Source organism: Glandiceps talaboti, chromosome 19, assembly GCF_964340395.1.
Source record: "Glandiceps talaboti chromosome 19, keGlaTala1.1, whole genome shotgun sequence".
NCBI classification, from domain to species: domain Eukaryota; kingdom Metazoa; phylum Hemichordata; class Enteropneusta; family Spengelidae; genus Glandiceps; species Glandiceps talaboti.
This window is the reverse complement of record NC_135567.1, coordinates 19,664,746-19,690,662: the sequence shown is the minus strand read 5'-3', so window position 1 is coordinate 19,690,662 and position 25,917 is coordinate 19,664,746. Positions and strand designations below refer to the sequence as shown.

The following is a 25,917-nucleotide window of genomic DNA, read 5'->3' as shown; positions in this document are numbered from 1 at the left end:
TGCGCCCTCAGTGGGTAAATTCAGAGAAACCTTTGTTTTTTCTATGTAAGATAACATGGATTTTAATATTCAGCTGCCATCTTGAAAATTGCGCCCTCAGCAGGTAAATTCAGGTAAACCTTTGTTTTTCTCATGTAAGACAACAAGTGTAAGTGTATGTGTACATGTTGGTGATACTTTCATTTGAATATTCATTATCATATTTTAACAACCAGAATGACTTGGAAATGACAATTAAAGTCAGACGGAAACTTTGAACCATAATTTTCAATCAGCGAGCTCATGGCTTTGTCATCTAAAAATCTGAAAATTGGGTTTGGTCATGGAAACATAAAATCAAATAAGGCTGGCCTAATTACAATAATAGTAATAGCTGCAGTGTTTTCCACGGATTGTTCTGATAGCAGGGTACCTCATTTGCATAATGTATTCATATTATTTGCATAACAATAATGATTAGTTTTGTCAGGAAAGCTAAAATTATTTCAAATTATTTCAAATAATAACAATTATTTTTCTCAGGGAAGTTATAAATAATTTCAAACTAAATGTCCAAAGAGATGAGTAGACTTTAAAAAAAAAACATTAAAAAGTTTGTGTACACCTATATCATTGTATATGGTGTCGCATATAATTAGTAAATTACCTGTTTTGCTGCGTTACCCGTTGCACCTTTAGAAATACTCTGTCTGACGGCTGGTTTTGGAATGTCTGACTTGGATCTTGCACCTGAACAAACAAACAAACAAACAATTATTAACACTTTGACAGAACCCCACGACATATCAATGAAAGAGTGAGATACTCAGGTATTTGAACAAGTGCTTGCAGTGTTCTCTGCGGTCGTACTTTTACGAGCGTACGCAGCAAGTAAAACTGCACCAGAAAACACTGCAAGCATGGGTGCAAATACCCCAAAGTACCCACACTGGAACTCACGTAGCATGGGGCTGGAGTCATTTCATGATTTTACATCACCTACAATTGCAATTTCAGAGAAACATCAAGTTCACCTTGTTCATGTACTATTTGCTACAGGCCATTGCATCATGGGAGTCAGCAGAAATAATTTATTCATGTTGCACACTGAATATTCATGACTCCTGAGTGCTTATTCCCCTTACGAAAATTCATTGTTCAACCATGAATATATTATTTCTGACTCCTATCATACATGTAAAGTGGCCCATAGTAAAGAAAGAAAGAATGAATGAATGAATACATTGACTCTCCAGAACCCGTAGTTTATGAAAATGCCATTATTTCTTAGCGTGGCATTCCCTTTACCATTTGATTTCTGAGGTGCATGCTATACAAACATCAAATCACAAATTAACACAATTTACCAAATCACATGCACAAAAAGTACAATACAGCCTCCACACAATCTCTTGTTATTTGTGGCAGTACACTGCAACACAAGAGGGAAGAGCGCCCTCTATAAAGCAAGTACCCATATTAACAACCACAATAGTACAATCTATGTGTATAGTGGCAGCTACAGTCACTACCCATGCATAAGGGGTGTATGTGTTGGGGTGGGGCTGGGTGGCCATGCATAATGGATGACAAGTATGGGGTATGGTGGCTATGTAGGCATGTGTGGGCGTGTGGTGGGGATGGAGGTGGCATGTATGGGCATGTGGTGGGGATGGAGGTGGCATATGTGGGTGTGTGGTGGGGATGTAGGTGGCATGTGTGGGCGTGTGGTGGGGATGGAGGTGGCATGTGTGGGCGTGTGGTGGAGATGGGGTTGCTCAATCTGATCATGCTCAATCTGATGAAAATCAGATGCAGTGAATTCAGTGTGGGGGTATGGTAAGTATAATGTATAACGTGTGTATGTGTGGTGGTCTGGTAAGAAAAGGATGTGTGGAGGTGGGTTGACTAAGCATGCATATTCAGGGCATTCACCATGGCATGGGATGACATCTAACACACTATCTTGATTACCATTGTTACTATCTGGGATTGTAGCCGTGCCATTCTTTTCTGTTTCTCCTATCCATCAGCACATAACAGCCACAAATATTGGAAGCAGAAGGGAAAAATGTATTATGTGACAACATTGAAATCTACATGGAGAGCGCCCTCAGGTGCTCAGGTTATGTACTTAACAGTTTTCTGATATGGTGAGGTTATGTACCTAAATAACACCCTCTATGTGAGGTTATCTACCTAAAGAGCACCCTCTGTGGTGAGGTTATCTACCTAAATAGCACCCTCTGTGGTGAGGTTATATACCTAAAGAGCACCCTCTGTGGTGAGGTTGTCTACTTAAATAGTATCCTCTGTGGTGGTTATCTACCTAAGAGCATCTTCTGTGGTGTGGTTATCTACCTAAATAGCACCCTCTGTGGTGAGGTTATCTACTCAAAGAGTACCTCTTATATCATACACTTCTTACCACTGCAGTCTTAGTTTTAATCTACTCAGCACAGACTTGATTTTAATACAAAATTAACCAGATCTGTATGTATAAAGGATGATGTTTAGTTTGACCCTACCAATCAACAAAAGTTTCCCCGGGTATTCTGGTTTCCTCGTACATTAACGTTAGAGCACTTGGGTGGGCACTGTAGAAATGGTGACTGTGTTTGAATTTCCAAAATTGATTTTGATGAAAAAAGTTGATATTATAAAGATGTAATTCATAACTTATAGTATATTTTCTTCTTAACCTGTACTGCATAGCCTCCCCCTCCCCTCTCCCCCTTTTTTCTTAACTTGTACTGTAATGCATACTCCCATCCTTTCCTCACTTCCCCCCCCCCTCCCACCCTCTGTAAACATATAAAACATAAAACTGTGAAAATAGAATTTTGTACCTTTACCCATATCTTGTTTCAACCCTGTGTTAGGTCGTACATCTGGGTATTTGACATCGTTTTCACTCGTCATGTCATCATCTGATGTTGGTTCATCATCTTCATCATCATCACTTTCATCTGGTAATGTAGTTTCTGAATCTTTTAACTCCTTCTGTAACCATGGCGGAATCTGAAAATGTGATTATTACAGGAGATTTCATCTAATAGCTTGTAAATGTCACCCATCAAGATTAAGATTTGATACATTTGTATATTGTTTTTGTTTTTGTTATTATTACCAAAATACAGAGCAGACACTGTAATGTGGATGTTTGTGGGTTTAAAAAAACAAACTATGCTATGCATGGCCACTGTTCTACAATCATCACTAATTCATCACAATCATCAGTCAGGGGTATATCTAATGGGAGGTAGGTTGTGAAATGAACTGGTTAGATAACGGCCGGTAGGCGGCAAAATGAACTGGCTATTCTGCAATTTATTGCCAGCTTCTTTTTCAGGAATTTTGTCTCCCTCACAGCTATTGCTGCCTACTTTTCCAAATTTTCCAGCTAGTTTTAAAATTAGCTACATCCTTGTAAACTAATCCACTAAATGGTGCTACATCTTACTACCACTAGAGGGAGCCATAACTGTTAGAGTGGAATATGAGAGATGAAATCTTACCGTTCCCATGGTATCTACTTCTGATGCTTCTGAGCTGGTGTATTCATCTCCTGCTTCATGACTAGATGCCGAGTTGGGTACAGTAGTACCAGGTGGCACTTGTAGCATATTATTACCACTCCTGAAAATAATCAAACAATAATTTGAGTTGACCAAGTCTTCGTACAACACACAGCTGACTCATTAAATACTGTACTCAAACTCCTCAATAAATTAACAATACTTTTCTACAGTACATTTTGGTAAAGTGAGGATGATTACTCTACAAATACAGCCCATTTCAAGCATCTGTTTGATACAGCCACATACAAAACAAACAAATAATTTTAGTTGAACAAGCCTTCGTAGAGAATATATCCCCCCCCCCATGCTTTACTTTGAATTCCTCGAAAAAATACAAACGCTTTTCTAGTATCGAATTCAACTTTTGTTCCAAACACAACTTTGAAAATTGTAACTGAAATTTTTAACTGTACACTTTAGTCTTTGTCAACAGATTGACCAACTATTCAAAAGATGTGATCTTATGAACATGTTAGCCTAATAAGGGCTTTTCTACATTTTGGCGATTTAAAATTGATGATGATACTGTTCACTCCTCGTGTTTCAACCAACCATGCAGAAACAAATAACACTACACGAAAAGTCTAATTTACCCACCTTTACCCTACCTGTGACCCACCTAACCACAATCTCTGTCCAGGGGTAGTGTGAGACGCAGTACCACTTTTGAATGTCTACAACCCACAGGGGTAAATTAAGTCAAAGGTGGAACTTCATCTCATACTCACCACATTTACACATACTCACCACAGTTCCTCACCAACTAATGATGGTACAATGTATTGGAAACTATGCCAGTTTTACCATCTTCCCTTTAGCTGTTACCTACCTGCGTTCCCCAAACTTAGCAAAAACACTGATTTTGCTTTGCTTTCAGCAAACTTCTCCAATAGATGACCCCTCAGATTAAATTCTAGCCTATATGTAAAATTTCCATAACTCTTTTTTGTGTGTGACATTCATTATCCATAATGGCTTTGTTGTAAATATTCATATTTTGCACGACATCTCTGGAAGTTTAACAGATAGAAAACTTATTTCAGTGTTTACACCCATGTTATCTATAAGTTTTCTAACGAGACATTTGACCTTGACCCTTATATTCAAGGTCAATTGCCATAAATCATCATATTGCAGATGAAGCCAAAGTTTAAATTTTAGACTACATATAAAATTCCATAACTTTTTTTTTGACATTGTCGATAATGGCTAAATATACATATTTTGAGCATTAACTCTGGAGATTAATAGATAGAAAACGTATTTGAGTGAGATTTCTAATGAGACCTTTGACCTTGACCCTTATCCTTCAAGGTCATTAGCCATAACTCATCACATTGCACATACACAACAACTCCCTGAACCAAAATTTGTATAACTTACAATCTCTTCAACAAACTTCTCTTTTTCTTTCGAGATCGTCTCCGTGGCGGTGGTGCAGTCGTTTCCACTTGTAAGAATAAATTATCACCGTGGCTTATTACGTTGTTCAATGTCACTGGAAATGTTTCACCTTCCTCCGCACTCTGTGAACCAGTAGAGTCTAACCTGTAAATCCAAAATATGTCATTTTACTATTTATAATGTACCATATTTGATAGCGTGAGGGCGCTGTTCAATGTTACTGGAAACTTACACAGTATTTGACAGCATAAAGGCACTGTTCAATGTTGTTGGAAATGTACCGTATTTGATAGCGTGAGGGTGATGTTCAGTGTTACTGGAAACAAGGTATTTGACAGCATGAGGGGGCTGTTCAATGTTGCTGGAAATGTACCATATTTAATAGCGTGAGGGCGCTGTTCAGAGTTACTGGAAACTTACAGTATTTGAAAGCGCGAGGCCACTGTTCAGAGTTACTGTAATGTACAGTATTTGATAGCGTGAGGGCGCTGTTCATAGTTACTGGCGTTTCACCTTCCTCTAAAGTTAACATCTAGAATCCAAAATATGTCATTTTACTCTGATGTACAGTATTTGACAGAGCGAGGGCGCTGTGACAGTGACCTACATTTATATATAGAACAGAAAGTCTGACGCTTACATCAATATCGGCATTGGATTCAGAATGACTTCTGGTAACCTCTCATTAGCAATGCTGTCAACACTATTCATACTCGTACTGCTTGGTAATGGTCTGTGACCTTTGACCTCACTAGAAGTAGGTGACTTTAATCTCTGTTGTTGTTGTTGTTGTTGCTGTTGTTGTTGTTCTCCAGGTGCAAGGAAGACGTTATCACTTCCCATCGTTGAGGGCGGTGCACTTTTAGTAGAACTTGATGATCCTGGAACAAATTAAACACTTTGTTAAGTTGCATAATTATAAATCAGTTTGTAAACAATCTTAACTGAACAGTGTTTGCTCATATACATTCTAACATACACCTAAACCTGTCTAATAATCACAATACTTACCCTCTGTTTTGTGGGTTTGGTTGTTGGTTGGTGGCGCACTTTTCATTGACCCTGCTGATCCTGTAAACAGTTTGAAGAGAAAGGTCAAAGGTTACAGTATGCAAATGATTTGATCAGCTGATATTGCTGACAGACTGCATGACAAACTGAGTGGAGGTACTTCATCAGATATCACCAAAACCATTAGAACTACTCAAGGCCCTTTTCACTTTAAATAGAATTTATTTTGTTTGTTTGTAAAAGTGACCCGAGTCAGTGATTGTTGAAAGTTGGGTGTACGCCTAACAACAGGTGAAAAAAAGATAAAATTTCCATGCTATACAAATATTGCCCTATGGCAGATAGAAAATGACTAGTGCCGCAATATGCAAATTAAGGTCACTAAGGGTCAGTAATTCATACCATGTGATACAATATAAGCCAATCACTGATTGTTGAAAGTTGTGAAAGTGAATCCCCAAATGTTTGCCAAAATGTTTTGTCAACGTCACCATGGTTACAACATCTTATTGTAGTACACCCCTGAGGATGTAGACAAGACATTGGCAATAATTTGGGATTCATTTTTTGACTTGGTGAGTCAAAATTTTCATAAATATTGTATAACTGTTATCCCACCATTCATAAACATGCAACAAATATATTTCATACAAATGTTGCAAAAAGTATTTTGACGACTCTATTGATACAAAGTAGCATTCTGTTAAAAAACAATACATTTTTAGAAATTAACATAATATGCAAATTATGAACATACATCATGCGTTGAACAATACACGCAACTTACAATGTAGTATTATGTGCCTACGTTAATATTCTCATAAGTGTTACAACGAAGACGAAACTTACGACAACTTAGCAATTTCTACGACTCTTATCTACATAACTTACAATGTAGCATTACGTGCCTACGTTAATGCTCTCATAGGTGTTACAATGAAGACGAAACTTACGACAGCTTAGCGATTTCTACGACTCTTACCTGTGAGAGCTTTCTGATACAATGACTGGTTAGTAATTTTAGCGTCTATTTGTCTACGAACTACACGTGATGGCGCTCTAATAAAAGAGTGCATAATATCGGCAGTCGCCAATGCTAAGACCAACCAATCATTACCTAAACTTTCGTTGGGTGATCGTTCAACGATCGTAGGTTTCTCACCGCCTGCCACTAAACTACTGGCAGATCCAATAGATGTATTACTGGGATTTCGGTGATGTCCTTGATGCCAACTGTCTTTGGATTCAGCGGTGTTATTCTTGCTGTCATCACTAGAGGGCAGTGTTGTCGTTTTGTAACCACGCCCCCACATGTACAACGAGTTGTCTTCGGTACCTCCAACCGTAAATCTCTCACCACATGCAAGCATCTGTAGTATTAAATATTACAAGACATAAATAATAGAAAATCTCTGGTAATATGTAATATTACACCATGGATGAGCCGGGTTCAACACAAAAAAAACATGAAATATATACTCTGGTCATTCTACATCATGGCAACACATGTCTATGTTGTTATTGGTTCTTTGAAATATGAGTCAAAACGTTCAAAATTGCCATTACTTTACCAAATCTTTTAAAAATATTACTGGTGATGTACCCCCAATATTTTTCTTCATTCAGCCGGAAAATATTCCTGACCTAAGGTTTGTCACTACTTGTCTTGCAACTCGTAATGACAGTTATAAATGAGTGACCTAGGGGCCCTTGTTGCAACATGTCTCGACAAATTGTGTCTGTGTTACTGATTCTGTGTTCGAAATATGAGTCAAAATGTTCAAAATTGCCATTATTTTCCCAATATTTGTTATATTACTGGCAATGATATAATAATTATATTAGTCCCCAATATTTTTCTCCATTCAGTAGGAAAATACTCATGACCTGAGGGGTCTATGTCACTACGAGTCAAGCGACTTGTAGACAAAGGCCCCTTAGGTCACTTGTATTTTCCTTGGCTGAATGAAGAAAAATATTGGGGAATAACATCTAAATGCCAAGGTTAATATCACACTACGAGTGGCAACAGGGCCCCCTAGGTCACCCGTATTTCCTTGGCTGAAAAGAGAAAAATATTGGGGAATAATATTTAGCTCTAACTTACAGTGACACTTTTACTTGATAAGTCCTTGACTAGTACCGGTGCCTCTCTAGGTTTGGTATTACCAGTTCCTAACTGTCCATCACTGTTTTTACCAAATGTATAAACATGACCAGGTTCTACAATAACGGCACTGTGTGATGATCCTAGTATCATATCTAGAACCTTAAATTTTGATAAGGCTTTGATGACTGTTGGCACTTTACGACCTTCAACTTCCGTCTGAAAAACAAAAGAATTTCATTTTTAACCGTTGAGAGCACTGTCTGGTTCAGATGGAATACAATTTATCAATTTTGTGCAATAGTTTAAAACAAATTTTTTTAATTTCATTTATTAGAGGGCTTCTTTTTTGCAGTTTGTTTTTGAGAATATCTGTATCACCCTGTATTGTGTAGAATATATAAAAGACAAATAATCACATACACAGATTGTTATCATAAACAAAAGAATTGTATTGCATTTACTAGAGGGCGCTGTATCTGTATCACTCTGTATTATGTATAATGAGACAAATGATCACATACACAGACAGATGAAGAGATTGTTATCATAAACAAAAGAATTGTATTGCATTTACTAGAGGGCGCTGTATCTGTATCACTCTGTATTATGTATAATATATGAGACAAATGATCACATACACAGACAGAAGAAGAGATTATTATCATAAACAAAAGAATTGTATTGCATTTATTAGAGGGTGCTGTATCTGTATCACCCTGTATTGTGTAGAATATAACATAAAAGACAAATGATCACACACAGATGAAGAGATTGTTACCATAAACAAAAGAATTTTATTGTATTTACTAGAGGGCGCTGTATCTGTATCACCCTGTATTATGTATAATATATGAGACAAATGATCACATACACAGATGAAGAGATTGTTATAATAAACAAAAGAATTTTTTTACATTTACTAGAGGGCGCTGTAACTGTATCACTCTGTATTGTTGTAGAATACCTTGAATTCAAACAATGACACACACAGATAAAGAGATTCAAGGTTATCCTACCCGTGTGAAGATATTTTTCATAGCCATGAGGAATCCCTGTCTGTTGTTTAGTCCAAGTTTATTATCTTCGTTATTTCCACATGCCAAAAGACATCCTGTATCTGTTAGAAACATGGTTCCATTGACTCCACATTTCACAGCACGGATAAATACCGGTTCACTGATAGTAACTTCCATCGGTTCACAGCTGTAAAAAACAGTAAAAATAAGATGCTGTTGAGGGTTGTTGGATGAAAATATGGAATTTATACTCTGGTCATTCTATGTCACAACAATGTGTGTCTATGTCACAGCAATGTGTGTCTATGTCACAGCAATGTGTGTCTATGTCACAGCAATGTGTGTCTATGTCACAGCAATGTGTGTCTATGTCACAGCAATGTGTGTCTATGTCACTGGTTCTGCTGTGTTTGAAATATCAGTCAAAACATTCAAAAGTGTCATTTCTTTCACTAATTTTTCTTTGATATTACTGTCACTGGTATAATTATGTTATTCTCCAATATTTTTCTTCATTCAGCTGAAAAATATGAGCGACTCGTAGTGACAAGGCCCCTTAGGTCACTCATAGTTTTCTTGGCTGAACGAAAAAAATATTGGGGAATAATATCTAACTATACACTCATTGCCTGGCTATGAAGACACTAGTAGATGTCTATTACTCTAAGGGATGTTATTCAGTAACTATTTACAGAGGTTGAAGGCTGAGGGAAAATGTTACTGCATAACAGTACAAGGGTATATGATCATCTGCTAGTGCCCAAATAAGGCAAGGCAATAGATGTCGACTAGTGCCCGAATAAGGCAAGGCAATAGATGTCGAATAGTGCCCAAATAAGGCAAGGCAATAGATGTCGACTAGTGCCTGAATAAGGCAAGGCAATAGATGTCGACTAGTGCCCGAATAAGGCAAGGCAATAGATGTCGACCAGTGCCCAAATAAGGCAAGGCAATAGATGTCTACTAGGGCCCAAATAAGGCAAGGCAATAGATGTTGACTAGTGCCCAAATAAGGCAAGGTAATAGATGTCTACTAGTGCCCAAATAAGGCAAGGCAATAGATGTTGACTAGTGCCCAAATAAGGCAAGGCAATAGATGTTGACTAGTGCCCAAATAAGGCAAGGCAATAGATGTCGACTAGTGCCCAAATAAGGCAAGACAATAGATGTATACTAATGCCCAAATAAGGCAAGGCAATAAGTGTTTTATAACACATCACATTCTCAGGCATTTATTCTTTCCATAGTCAAAGCAAATCCTTAATAATTAAGATTTCAAAGCTACATGAATAGTACCCTAAGGAAAACAATGTGATTAGTGCCTCATATATGCAAATTGCAGCCAACAGTCCATATCATGTGATACAATCTAAGCCAATCACTGAAGGTTATATGAACACAATGTGTATAAATCTTACTAGTCCTCCTCATTGCCAAGTCCAAGGCGGCCATCTTTTCCTTTCCCCCACGCAAACACTTCACCATCAGCACCAACAACGACCACGTGATAAGGACCACATGATATCGACGTAACATCAACACTAGAAAACAAATGATAAAATAGTTGACATGATAGTTGATATTGAATCGGTGCAGCGACATCAAAGTCCTCTATAGTATAGTGAGTCTAGCTGACAGTAACTCAGTTGATATTGAATCTGTTGCAGCGACATCAAAGTCCTCTATAGTATAGTGAGTCTAGCTGACAGTAACTCAGTTGATATTGAATCGGTGCAGCGACATCAAAGTCCTCTATAGTATAGTGAGTCTAGCTGACAGAAACTCAGCATCAAGGAGGCCATATACATTTATAGCTGCCAAAATAACCTGATCAGGCATGATGCATGGTACTTTCTCACAAAGATCTATGGGAACATTCTCTCTACGATCTATGTGAACATTTTCCAAGATTATTTCACAACGTAACCATAAACATGGAGTGAACGCGACTCATACTTTGCTGTCGAAATCTCTCAGCCTGTCAAATTACGTTGTGTGGACTGGTTAAAATATCAGAACTCGGTGTCTGTACACATAATATGATAATTATATTCAGCACAGGACTGAGGTCTAGCTGTGCAGGGTTCTTCCTAGTTTAAACAGAGTGCTGGTCAGTAATTAATATTCATGCATATGTAAATTAATATTTAAATTACTGGGCCAATCACCATGTCCGAGACATCTAGTGTCTGACTTACCTTAGAAGAGGTTCTATAAGTCTTGGTCTAGAAGCGCTTGACCAATCACCATGTCCGAGACATCCGTTGCTACCATCACCACACGTCATCACAATACCGTTATCACTACCAAACACACTAAAGCTATCACCACAACAAGCACTGAAAAATATTATTAAAATGAAAATCACTTTCTGACTTTACCCATGATAAATTTACTCATGGTTTATTACGTACTATTATTTTCACTAAACTTGATGTCTGCCATAGAAACAATCACATTTCATCATTTATACTTCACTATATAGACAGAATTAAATGGTACATATATGTACTCTATCTTAGGGGACTTTGAATAGTATTTTTACACTATTTAAGGGGACCTTAAATAGTATTTTTACATTATCTCAGTATTTTTATACTATCTTAGGAGACCTTGAAAAGTATTTTTTACACTATCTTAGGGTATCTTGAATAGCATTTTTACACTATCTTAGGGGAACTTACTTGGTTATAGATTTCCCTTTGAGTGCCTCAACTATTTCAGGTTTACCTCTTGGTTTGAGGTCACCATGGCCTAGTTGACCTTTGACCCCTTCACCCCAGGTGTAGACAGCTCTCTCAAATGTTACCACTACCATATGATTGGCACTGACAGCAACCTACAAATGAAGGGGAAAAATGTACATTTATGGTACGGTCGAACATTTTACAAAAAATACTTGTTTTTTGTGTACTTTTAATTAAATTTGTACTTTTATTTTAGTCTGGAATTATAGAAATGATCCTTCTTTATCAAATACACTATTTAAAATTTGAAAATATTACTAGAAACAATTTCCCTCTTAAATTAATTGTACAAAAATTCTTGTATTTCAGTAACTTTTGGATTCATCTTAACTTTATTTTAGACTGGTTTTATAGAAATAATGTTTATTAATCACATAAACTGACAATTTTAGAAATTGAAATATTGCTAACTATTAAAATTACTAGAAACAAATTCCCGCCAAAATTAGTTGTACAAATATTGTTCTATTCCAGTAACATTTGGACTCATCTCTCTTATTTTAGACTAGGATGACAGAAATAATATTTATTAATCACAAAATCTTTGAAAATTTAAAAAAAAGAACATATTACGAACTAAATCTCTAGAAACAAATTCCCGCCAAAATTAGTTGTACAAATATTATTCTATTTCAGTAACTTTTGGACTCATCTCTCTTATTTTAGACTAGGATGACAGAAATAATATTTATTAATCACAAACTGTTTGAAAATTTGAAAAAAAAGAACATATTGTGAACTAAATCTCTAGAAACAAATTCCCACCAAATTTAGTTGTACAAATATTATTCTATTTCAGTAACTTTTGGCCTTATCTCAACTTTTTTTAGACTGAAGTTATAGAAATAATGTTTATTAACCACATAAACTGTACGACACACTACTCACATAACATTAAAGTCACAAAAATTCAGATTTTTCTGTCATTTTAGTCAAATTTAAACTTTCACATTAAAACTGAAAATTTTGTAAATTGACAATTCTATTTTTAGAAACAAATCTCTGGAAAAAATTGGTCAAACAAACACCTTTTTGAACATAGTACATGTTCAAACAAAAGTTCCGACCTATCTTTATCTTCATCTTCCTTAAAAGGAGTTAATTTCTGCCAAATTTTGTTGTATAAAAATTTGTGTATGTCTAATATTTGAGAAAAAATGAAAAAAAAACATACCTGTCGTATCTTGATTTTACAAGGCAGATCTATTGGTTGCATGGACATAGTCATTGTTTCAAAATAATACAACACAGACCTGGAGGGAAGAAGGCGAAAACGAATACAATTCATGTCACCGACTTCAGGAATACAAATAAATCTCACAAATCGTCACAACATTTCAACTGCAAACATTTTGTTATATACTTCTTGTCTGTTTCATAATGGTCAAACAAACACCCACTTTCTCAAACTCTAGATTTTTTCTAAATGACCGACACATCCAACTTGGCTGATTGTTCGGCTTATAGACCACGTTGGCACCCAGACTACTCAGTTTAGTAAACGTACACTTTTTAAGTTTGCATACGAACAACACAAAATCCTAACAATGTTTGTTGGACAGTACAATATAGTTACTTTGGAACGATATATTGGAAATGAATGCGACATATTGATCTGTCTACTATGGACCTTGATCATGCAATGATTTAATTATTCAGCGTTGTTGTTGACGTATTTCTCTGGATTTATCATTCCAATTTATCGTTCCAAAGTAAGAATACTGTACTGTACTGTACTGTACTGTCCAAATGATTCTTGGAACCATGAACAATATATTCTCCATAAGGCCAAAAAAAAAGAAGAAATGTTTGTGGTCAGCACGCGCATCACTTAAACACCCTTCTTTTACCTTGTGCGTTGTTTTCTACTTGAAGCGCTATCAGCTGACGTCATTAATTCGTCATCTATGTCAGTGATTGGGTCTTCATAACGATTCATTAATTCTGGCAACCGGGCGTACATGAGTTCGTTGGCTGATGGACGGTATTCGGGTTCTCGTTGAAGCATATCGCGTATCAACGCACGGAATTCTACTGTATAATTCCCCTTCACAGGTGTAAATTGTCCCTGAAATACCAAATAAAATAATTGTAAATTGTTTGTAAAATTGAAATGAAAGTGGTGAAAATTCTCAAAATTTGCCCTCTTGTTGTGTTTGAAACTGTTATAAAAATGTTTATTGAATGTAAAATTGGATACATATAATATGTCAAACCAGCAGTTCCCAATGATTTCATTCTCACAAACCAGAGTTTATATTTAAAAACACTGCAAAATATCTTGACTGTGTGTGACTTGGACAGTGCCGTAATAGAGACTGTCGTTTACAAATGATGAATAATATCTGTGAGTGCCGATGTGATCCAGTACCCAGGGTGTTAGCGCTCATTCTTGCTAATTTTCCTGCTGCAGTTTCAACTTCTATGCTCACAAAAGACATTCATTCTCATAATATTCTGTTGCAGTTTCACCTGCTATGCTCACAAAAGACATTCATTCTCATAATATTCTGCTACAGTATCACTCACTATGCTCTTGAATGGACAGTAACAAGCAACACCACAGTCACACACTTAATATGCAAATATGATGAGTAGACAGCCGCAATGCATGATGGGATTCCTTACCTTCATAATTTTGTTAACAAGTGCTGGTAGATTGGAGCCCTCAAATGTTTTCTGTAGACAGGCCATTTCATACAATATACATCCTAATGCCCAGATATCAGATTTCTCATTGTATGGTTTACCTTCACACTGAAATTATAAATGAACAAAAATATATAACATACACATGGGCCATGTGTGCCCACTAATGATAGTCAAATTTTGTTGTTGTGAGTCAAAATGATAAAAACTGGCATTTCTTGTGAGTCACAACATAGTAAGAGATTGGGGAACATCAAATTTTGGTGTGTCACTAGAAATTGTGTACATCAGTGGGGCGTCAAATTGGCTTAGAGGGCACACTCACCACATAGTAAGAGATAGGAGAACACCAAATTTTGGTGCGTCACTAGAAAATATGTGTGTCAATGGCACGTCAAATTGTCTTAGAGGGCACACTCACCACATAGTAAAAGATAGGGGAACATCAAATTTTGGTGCGTCACTAGAAAATGTGTGTGTGTCAGTGGCACGTCAGATTGGCTTAGAGGGCACACTCACCACATAGTAAGAGATAGGAGAACACCAAATTTTGGTGCGTCACTAGAAATTGTGTGTGTAAGTGGCATGTCAAATTGCCTTAGAGGGCACACAGCACATGGCAAAGTCAAAACTATAAACAGCATATACCATAAAAGTAAGTCAATGGATTAAGTTTTTTCATTTAGTCAAGTAAAATATGAGTTACCTAAGGAGTATAGAGTACTCCTTACCATACTTACTATTTCAGGTGATATGTAGTATGGTGTGTATACAAAGGTATAAATCCTGTATTTTAGTTTGGATGTGTACAACTTGGGTAGTATAGTGTATTCCTTGCCATACTTACTATTTCAGGTGAGATGTAGTATGGTGTGTATATAAAGGTATAAATCCTGTATTTTAGTTTGGATGTGTACAACTTGGGTAGTATACTTACTATTTCAGGTGATATATAGTATGATGTGTATACAAAGGTATAAATCCTGTATTTTAGTTTGGATGTGTACAACTTGGGTAGTATACTTACTATTTCAGGTGATATATAGTATGATGTGTATACAAAGGTATAAATCCTGTATTTTAGTTTGGATGTGTACAACTTGGGTAGTATACTTACTATTTCAGGTGATATATAGTATGGTGTTCCTAGTACTGTGTTGGCACCTTTGTTGTTGGATGTCATTATCTTAGAAATACCAAAGTCACCAACTTTAACAATACCTTCTTTTGTCAGAAATATATTGGCTGTCTTCAAGTCTCTGAGAAGATAATTTGAAATGGTAGGTTAGCTGGAATAATTATCGTTATTAGTGACATCAATGTCATTGTCCCCATCATCGTTGTCATCATCGTCATAATCATCAACATCACCACCAGCATTACCAATCACACAAAATCTCTGTCACTACATTCTGATCTTAGTTAGTTCTTTTCATTTTATTTCTCTCTCCTTCTCTCTCCCTCTCTTGCTCTCTCCCTTCCTTCCTCCCTCTCCTCCCCTCTCTCCTTCTCTCCCTCCCTCCCCTGTCTGTCTGTCTGTCTGTCTGTCTGTCTGTCTGTCTGTCTGTCTGTCTGTCTCTGTCTCTGTCTCTGTCTCTGTCTCTCTCTCTCTCTCTCTCTCTCTCTCTCTCTCTCTCTCTCTCTCTCTCTCTCTCTCTCTCTCTCTCTCTCTCTCTCTCTCTCTCTCTCTCTCTCTCTCTCTCTCTCTCTCTCTCTCTCTCTCTCTCTCTCTCTCTCTCTCTCTCTCTCTCTCTAACTCTCTCTAACTCACCTATGTAGTATATTGTGTTCATGTATATGTCTAATAGCGGCAACCATTTGTTGGAACATGTTTAATATTTCTCTCTCTTCAAGTTCTTTGCCTTGTTTGCTGGCCAAACATTGATGTAGAGTACTGAAAATTAAGGTAAAAGAAAACTTATTTGTAAAATTGATTAAGTAACTGTTATGTTTATGGCTATCTCAACTGCTACAACACTGATAACCAAGCCTTTGGTTTTCAAAGATAGATGCAAACTAAATCTATTGTTGGCCAATGTGGTAGATTACACAAGTTGGTCATAGTGGTTCCTCTGTTGTGCAATTCTAATCACCCTGTGAGATCAAGGTAGTTTAAAGATGGAAGTCTCAAAGCACTACCCTACAAGTTTATGAAACTTGAATTCCCTACTCAGACAGTCGATAACCCCATCCACCATTCAATAGCTTATCACTGTTGTATCAATATGCTGTGACAATAGTTTTAGTTTGTGTCTATCTTAAAAAACCAAAGGCTCTTAATTACCAGAGTATTTAGTTTATCTCAACAGCTTGGTTACCAAAACATTTTGTGGTTACAGAAGTCAAATGGTGACCTTGAGATGAATGAAACTGTAACTTTTGACATTCATCAAATGGTGACCTTTGACCTAGATTAAACATTGACCTTTGACACTTACCCTCCATCTGCATATTCCATCTCTATCATTAACGTTCCATCCTCTTCAAAACTATCATAGTAGCTGATGATGTTTGGATGATCTAACATTGCAAGTACATTCACCTAGAAATACAAATCTAATATTTAACTGTTGCCATAGTAACTAATGACGTTAGGATGATCTAACATTGCAAGTACATTCACCTAGAAATACAAAACTACTATTTAACTGTTGCCATAGTAACTGATGTTTGGATGATCTAACATTGCAAGTACATTCACCTAGAAATACAAAACTACTATTTAACTGTTGCCATAGTAACTGATAACCTTTGTCAACAAATTTTGGAACATTTTGACTCCAATTTTGAGCACCTCAGAATCTGATGTAAACACTGGTTGTCATGACAACTAGGTTATACAACCCATATTTTCTGTTCAAAGACAATAACTTGGCTTGTGCATAGTATAAAAGCCTTAGAAAGATCATCATCATTTAGATGTTATTCCCCAATATTTTTCTTCATTCAGCATTAGGAAAATATGAGTGACCTAAGGGGTTTTTGTCACTACGAGTGACCTAAGGGGCTTTTGTCACTACGAGTCGATAGACTTTGGTCAGGAGTATTTTCTTGCTGAATGAAGACAAATATTGGAAAATAACATAATTACACCAGTGCCAGTAATATCAAAGAAATATTGGGGAAAGTATGGTAATTTTGAACGTTTTGACTCGTATTTCAAACACAGCAGAACCCGTGACGTAGACACGCATTGTCGTGACACAGACACGAATTGGCGTGACGTAGAATGACAAGAGTACATGTATATATTCCATATTTTTGTTCTGAATGGCTTGTGTATGGTATAAGTCTTGTTAGATAGATAAATCATATTGAGGTGATATGACTGATCCCAATAATATCATAAATAGGCAAAGCCCATAAGCTCGCAAAGGATAGCTTCATTTGTGACCGATATTGTAGATAGCGCCCTCTGTGTGGAGAATGCACATAGTATATTGAACACACATGCATAGTCATTGTACCACAATGCATCCTTGGGTAAAACCACCAAAAATACATCACATAGTATATAGAATGCAGATGTGTACTAGTCTTTGAGCCGCTGCGCGAATTATTACATGAATAATTTCCTCACCTCATTCAAGGCCATTTGTCTTTCAATTGCTTGCAGATCATGCATATTAATTTCTTTGAGAATGACCAATGAGTCGTCATCTTTCTTACGATATAATACAGCTGCACCATATGCACCTGGAATCAAAAGATTAATATGTTAATTAGTAAAAAAAGTGACCAATGAGACATCTTCCTTCTTATGGTATAAAACACAAGTAACACCTGTATTCTATGAAAATGTCTGGACAGGTAACACATCGAGGGATCGCCGAATGACTTCATGCACATTTTACATTCCCCAAGAACAATTTAGATAGATGAGAAACAGGCTTCCCACAGACCACTCATTACAAATATAAACAACACCACACTCCTGCCAACAAGCAGGCACTGTATGTGTACACACATATCACTCGTAACTTTGAATCAATAACACATGTATGTGTCAACATCTGAGCCTGCAATGTGATGACTTTCAATAGCTTGTTTGTTCCAAGGACGTTGTGTGTGTGTCTGTGTGTCAGTAGGGGTTGGATGATGTTGTTTATATTTGTATTGAGTGGTCTGTGGGAAACCTGTTTCTTATCTATCTAAATTGTTCTTAGGGAACATAAAATGTGTATGATACACAGTCGTTCAGCGATCCCTCGATGATTTACCTGTATTTCCTGAAGTGACACTGCCCTCTATAGATTTCAATATGATCATAGGTTACTGTATGTATCTGGAATGATCTATTAGTTATTAACCAATCACAGAGGTGCTTATATTTACCTTTTCCTACTGTCCGAATCTTTTCAAAGCCAGCAAGTGATTGGGGTGTTGTCTTCCACTTCTCCAGTTTCTCAACTTTGAAATACAACTCACCAATGCTGTGGAAAGTCACAATATATCTGCTCAGTTAGGGACAATTGCGCAATATCACAAAAGCTCAATAAACAAACTTTGTTCGTTTAAGCGGGGAGTGGGTCTGGCATCAAATTTCTAACCAAATTTTGAAAATGTTCACTCCTTCAAAGATAACAGCTTTTGTATTTACCACTGAGATGTTGATAAGGTGATAAAAATTTACTACTAATGTGATACAGTGTCGGGTTTCTGGTAGTATTTTAATTTGTTTACCATCATGTTTTTGACATTGCATCGATTGTAGTAATGTGGCTGCTACGATTTACAACATGGTTTCCATACCATATATGAACGTGTCGATGTCGCACTAGTGAATGTTCTTTTAGGGGAGGGGGAGGGGGTTATGGCCTAAGTGAACTAAGTTTGCTTATTGAGCTTGTGTGACATTATGTAATCATCCCTTATATGTTAGTGACTACTAAGTCTTGTATCTGTGCATTCATAGAGGACTGCCTTGTTTCTGCACTGCAGTTCAATATTAATATTTACTGATATGGTTTTGCAGACCAATGTTGTACAGAAGGAGGGCCTGCCTTCAGGAGGGCCTGTAAGCTGTACTACCAAGGTTGTATGACAGAAGAGCCTGACTTTAGGAGGACCTGTATGCCATACTACCAACCAAGATCCACAAAACCCATATCTAGTCCTACACTAGCTTAAATGCTGGCCTAATGACCCCAACTACTACCTTGCAAACATGACATATGTTCATTGACCTTTACCTTTGACCCACATCACAACTCTTTGACCCTGATTTAACCTTTGACCTGGCCCTTTTGAGTCTGACTACTTACCAACACTGACTATCATTCTTATATGACTTGTGCTGACCCCTCAACCTGGTGACCCCTCAACCTGGTGACCCCTTAACCTGGTGACCCCTCAACCTGGTGAACCCTCAACCTGGTGAACCCTCAACCTGGTGAACCCTTAACCTGGTGACCCCTCAACCTGGTGACCCCTCAACCTGGTGAACCCTCAACCTGGTGACCCCTCAACCTGGTGAACCCTTAACCTGGTGAACCCTCAACCTGGTGACCCCTCAACCTGGTGAACCCTTAACCTGGTGAACCCTCAACCTGGTGAACCCTTAACCTGGTGACCCCTCAACCTGGTGAACCCTCAACCTGGTGAACCCTTAACCTGGTGACCCCTCAACCTGGTGAACCCTCAACCTGGTGACCCCTCAACCCGGTGATTCCTTAATCTGGTGACCCCAAATTACACACTTTTAAATTATAATTTTACCTTAATTTGACTCTAAATTCTAAAGTGCTACTGTCAATTGACCTCTGACTGTTGCCCTTTGACCTTTGACCTTACCTGATTTGACTGCTGTCACCAACTCTGGTTACTTGTATATCAGTACCTAGGATTTCTTTAGAAATGCCAACAGACACCTAGGAAGGGATTTAATATATATATACGTTATGTATGATAAGCATTCTATCCCATGTGATATATGCTAGATTTTGTCTGATATATATTACATTCTGTGTGATATACAGTAGATTTTGTCTGATATATATTACATTCTGTGTGATATACAGTAGATTTTGTCTGATATATATTACATTCTGTGTGATATACAGTAGATTTTGCCTGATATATATTACATTCTATGTGATATACAGTAGATTTTATCTGATATATATTACATTCTGTGATATACAGATTTTGTCTGATATATATTACATTCTATGATATACAGTAGATTTTGTCTGATATATATTACATTCTATGATATACAGTAGATTTTGCCTGATATATATTAGATTCTATGTGATATACAGTAGATTTTGTCTGATATATATTACATTCTATGATATACAGTAGATTTTGTCTGATATATATTACATTCTATGATATACAGTAGATTTTGTCTGATATATAGTACATTCTATGTGATATACAGTAGATTTTGTCTGATATATATTACATTCTATGATATACAGTAGATTTTGTCTGATATATAGTACATTCTATGTGATATACAGTAGATTTTGTCTGATATATATTACATTCTATGATATACAGTAGATTTTGTCTGATATATAGTACATTCTATGTGATATACAGTAGATTTTGTCTGATATATAGTACATTCTATGTGATATACAGTAGATTTTGTCTGATATATATTACATTCTATGTGATATACAGTAGATTTTGTCTGATATATATTACATTCTATGTGATATACTGTAGATTTTGTCTGATATATATTACATTCTATGTGATATACAGTAGATTTTGTCTGATATATATTACATTCTATGTGATATACAGTAGATTTTGTCTGATATATATTACATTCTATGTGATATACTGTAGATTTTGTCTGATATATATTACATTCTATGTGATATACAGTAGATTTTGTCTGATATATATTACATTCTATGTGATATACTGTAGATTTTGTCTGTGATATACATGTAATTCTGTGTGATATACATGTAATTCTGTGATATACATCAAATTCTGTGTGATATACATGTAATTCTGTGTGATATACATGTAATTCTGTGATATACATCAAATTCTGTGTGATATACATGTAATTTTGTGTGATATACATGTAATTCTGTGATATACATGTAATTTTGTGTGATATACATGTAATTCTGTGAAATACATGTAATTTTGTGTGATATACATGTAATTCTGTGAAATACATGTAATTTTGTGTGATATACATGTAATTCTGTGATATACATGTAATTTTGTGTGATATACATGTAATTCTGTGTTATATGATATACTCACCCCTATCAAACTTTCCAACTCCGTTGCTATGTGTACTCCTTCTGGGTTCTGAGCTGCATTGGACGCTAAGAAGTCTATTCTGGAGTTGATATTGTCTTTATTTAAGCAGTTTTTCACTAAGTTACAGAAAAAATCTTTCATACTTTGCTGTTCTGATATAGATGATGCAGTAATTACCTGCAAACAGGACAAGAAAATACCAGTAAAATTTAAAGTATCAACAAACCATCTGAGATACGAGTGAGATCAACAAATAGTTCAATGTAGGATAAAAAAATATCTTTTTAGTTGAGGGATAAAAGGTTTGAACCATTTTAGTTCTGATCCTACAAAACATGATTTTACTTGTAAAGGATCTGTTTTGTAACCCATAGTTCATTCCCTATATGGGATCATACCATTTACACTTCCACTCACAGCCTAGTCAAAGTCGTTACTCTAGAAGTCCTCAGATACATGAGATGCAATTTAAAATTCACCCATTAGCATCATGTCTTTAGCTTTGTTAATCAATCACACAATTCTAACCAATAACACAGCCGCTCATAAAGTTCGTGTTTATTGGGGCGGTTATGTAATGTCCAAATATGGTACAGTAATGTCCAAATATGATACAGTAATGTCCAAATATGGTACAGTAATGTCCAAATATGGTACAGTAATGTCCAAATATGGTACAGTAATGTCCAAATATGGTACAGTAATGTCTAAATATGGTATATTTGTCAGCTCAGGATGCTACTATACAAACAGTTGGGGTTCGATGATTGGATGAACAACATTTTGTGTTGATTGAGGGACTTTGACCAGACGTGGTTTAGCGACCACGTTGGCATCCAGACTACCCTAAATACAAATATTGGTTGCCATGGCTATACACACTGGGTTTCCATGGTTATACATACCTCTTTGTTATCACCATTACTGCATATCGTAATAGATCCTGGTACAGAATACATTACACAAGCGATACTATCGACTCGTTTATTTCCTAGCGTCAAAGCAATTAGACTCAGAAGTCCGTCTAATGTAACATTTTCTGGTTTATATTGCACAATTGCCACACTTGGTAAAATAGCGTTTGCTATTTGCGAGAAATTTCGCATTTTTGTTGAGAGGAGTACAAGTCGTTTCTTTTCCTCGTCTCCATTTTTTCGCCTCCCGCCGTCCTCCTCTGCAATCTGTGCAACGTCATTCACCTCAAAAACTTTTCGTCTGTCGGATATTTTTACTGCTGCTTTTGCTTCTTCTAGTTCCGCAGACCGAAGATCGGAGAGTGATTTACTTTCCTTGCGATTAAGAGGAGGTCTTCCTGTCGGCCCGACCTTTCCTGTACTAGGGCGTTGTCGTTCTGTTGGTTTTTGAAGACGATTTCCGCTCGTACTATTCGTACTCTTTTCAGTGCCATTTTTGGAAGAATTTTGTGCAGACATCTTTAAATCTAGAAGCCTGTAATAGAAAATACAGAATAATGATTTGTATCGTGCCAAAATCCAAAATGCTACAACCTGTAAAATATACCAACTTGTGCATTTTGTAATCTCCATGCATAAAGAGTTTCTTCTTGAACAATTTTAACTTTGTAATTTTTTCACACATTTTCAGATTTGATCATTTGATCATGCAGGATGTTTCATTATTGATATTTTGCAGCAGTCACCAGGGGTGAACAAATCCACTGGTCCTAGGTCCGGGACTAGCGATTTTTTTGGGTGGACCACACAAATTTTACCTTACTGTTAATAACTATGTTAATACTGTAAACCTGGAAATGTTCGCGTAAGATTTATTTTCGCTAATTTCGCTACAAAACAAAAACGCGAAAATAAGTAGTAGCGAAAATATATATTTCTGCATAATGCAATGTACCAGTATGGTTATTAGTGAAAATTAATCTTTGTGAACTGCATGAAGACTGTAAAATTGCAAAATTTTCTAGTCATGAAAATATGCAGGTTTACAGTATACAGATTCATAGGTAAGATTTAATGTTTCACATTAGCAGGACCTGGGACAACTAATTCTTTCAGCAGGACCACTGGATTTTTTATGGCACTGGTCTGGGAACCACCAGTTCACAAAATGATTTGTTCACCTCTGGTCACATAATTATTTTCATATTTTACCTAGTTTTCTGAGATTTGAGTGGTTAGACTACATTGTAGATTAGTTGATTAGTAACTATTTTCTAGTCTTTCGCCAGCTCTAATACAATTTTGCACACTGTGTGTGTATTGTATGTTTTTAATGTTATTTTTTTTCTTATGATGTTGAATAAACATATATCATATATCACATCACATCATAGCACATATTATATTATTGCTAATATAGCTAATATATCTCTGTTTATCATACATCCATCCTACACTAGTCATGTACAATTACTGAAGTTTATATAGCAAATTATAGTCTACTATCTCTGTTTATCATACATCAATCCCATAAGGAGTAAAACTTAAAGCCAATCACAAGTTTGCATTGCATTGGTGAATATCCTTTGACATTGGCCAACATTTAGAGGATGATGAAATCATCAACTTTAACAACTCTAAATTCTCCAGTGTAAGAAGACGGACATTCATACTTTCCTTTCCACAGACTAATTTTGAGCTTGGACTTGGACCCCCCCCCCCCCCTGATTATGCTTAAGAATACAATAACATCGATAATATTGAGATACTTGGCCGATAATATATGAAAGGGGTAAAACAACACAGGTTTCTAGGGGTGGCGTAAGCCCACACACCGCGAAATATTTGCACGGTACTGCTTGTGTGTATTAAATTGTTTATTTTGCATTTCGAAATTGTCTGCTGAGTGTGTGTAAAATATGTGATGATGGGTCACGAGAAATGAGCAACACAAATCTAATTATTGCACTTGGCAAATATATCAAATTAAGCAATATACAAAGAGACCACCATCTACAAAATAATTGTAATACATAATAAAATATACATCTCCATAAATCTGTCTAATTACCATACATTATTTTTCTCTTTCTTTACATTGAATAGCTTTTGTAGTTCATTAGTTTTATTATGTTATGTAATGCTTCTTTTAGATAGTTTATTAGTTTTGTTATTATTTTCCTTTTATGTTTTGTACCTTTAACAACTCCCCAGGGTGTTGTTACCTGTACTCAAATAAAATAATAAACATGGTGCATGAGTAAAACATCTTGGCAAAGCATCGACAGGCTTCCTTCTCTGTGTGCAAAGTCATTCTGTACCATAATCGCCACACAATAAGCACGCAGCCATTTCCAGACACCCAGGGCCACAATGAGATACATGTAAACAAGTGTGACACGACCGCCATGTACCTCACCTAATACTATTGCACAACAATGTAAACAAAGCTGACTTCATTAATAAAAGCAGACACCACAGACCGTCGTTGATGACATAAAAATGTATATACGTTATGACAAAACCGGTGTAACAATACACACACAACAACAAGTTACGACATGCGGCGGCGAATAAACACATAAAGCGATATAACTGTAAATGCATTGAAAAGGTGTTATGATAAGTTCACTGCCCTACTTTCAGTTTATCCTTACAAAAAATACAAACAATTCACAATTCGAAGTAAAAAAGACATTTCCTTACCTTACAGACGTCACTGAGACACCTCTTTCTGTTCACAGCTTTATCTCACTGACGGAAATGTCAGTATGTTTTTAGCGTCGATATCTCAATCGGTTGCTACCGACACAACACCGCCATTTTGGACAGCTGACACACACTCGCTCTTCTTCCGGTGTTTGAGATTGCTAAAATCACACAAATTTGGGCGGTATTTGATAAAACATGCTAATAGAGTTACTGGTTGTCTACACCACTACTCACAATCATCGTCAGGGGAGATATCATTGTATCAAAAATGAATACTCAGCTCCGCTGATCAGGCAGGAACACTTCGGGTGTTTTGATCTCGCGCGATAAGTGTATGGCTGACTAATTAATATTCATGAATGACGTCTGTACTGTAACTTGAGTGCGAGTATAATCGGGGTATACTTATCACGGATTCAACACGTGGTTACGTAGCTAGCGTTTATTTTGATTTTTACCTTGTATGTTTTTGTTGTGTTTGAGCAGTTTTCGTTCCGTCGTTTAACCGGAAAACAAACCGGTTAAAAGACGGAACGAAAAGCATAAAACAGAGGG

General features: G+C 36.4%; 1 protein-coding gene across 2 annotated transcripts in view; it reads right to left on the bottom strand.

The window, feature by feature from the left end:
• LOC144449943 (uncharacterized) overlaps positions 1-25,680 on the bottom strand; it is a 30,548-nt gene extending 4,868 nt beyond the window's left edge. Inside the window, exons 1-24 of one of the 2 annotated variants that reach the window (XM_078140499.1) lie at positions 25,357-25,680; positions 22,642-23,185; positions 21,737-21,913; positions 20,291-20,367; positions 18,833-18,930; positions 18,078-18,193; positions 16,936-17,039; positions 16,269-16,391; positions 15,615-15,756; positions 14,477-14,605; positions 13,699-13,916; positions 13,023-13,101; positions 11,786-11,940; positions 11,300-11,440; positions 10,520-10,642; positions 9,102-9,288; positions 8,083-8,301; positions 7,093-7,345; positions 5,976-6,035; positions 5,605-5,845; positions 4,944-5,108; positions 3,498-3,618; positions 2,829-3,000; positions 647-729 (exon numbers count right to left, since the gene is read on the bottom strand). In XM_078140499.1, the coding sequence (XP_077996625.1) occupies positions 647-729; positions 2,829-3,000; positions 3,498-3,618; positions 4,944-5,108; positions 5,605-5,845; positions 5,976-6,035; positions 7,093-7,345; positions 8,083-8,301; positions 9,102-9,288; positions 10,520-10,642; positions 11,300-11,440; positions 11,786-11,940; positions 13,023-13,101; positions 13,699-13,916; positions 14,477-14,605; positions 15,615-15,756; positions 16,269-16,391; positions 16,936-17,039; positions 18,078-18,193; positions 18,833-18,930; positions 20,291-20,367; positions 21,737-21,913; positions 22,642-23,169 (3,711 nt within the window). In that variant the 5' untranslated portion in view covers positions 23,170-23,185; positions 25,357-25,680. The remainder of the gene's footprint in view (positions 1-646; positions 730-2,828; positions 3,001-3,497; positions 3,619-4,943; positions 5,109-5,604; positions 5,846-5,975; positions 6,036-7,092; positions 7,346-8,082; positions 8,302-9,101; positions 9,289-10,519; positions 10,643-11,299; positions 11,441-11,785; positions 11,941-13,022; positions 13,102-13,698; positions 13,917-14,476; positions 14,606-15,614; positions 15,757-16,268; positions 16,392-16,935; positions 17,040-18,077; positions 18,194-18,832; positions 18,931-20,290; positions 20,368-21,736; positions 21,914-22,641; positions 23,186-25,356) is intronic. The other variant, XM_078140500.1, reaches the window with a different exon arrangement.
• Positions 25,681-25,917: the final 237 nt, after the last annotated feature.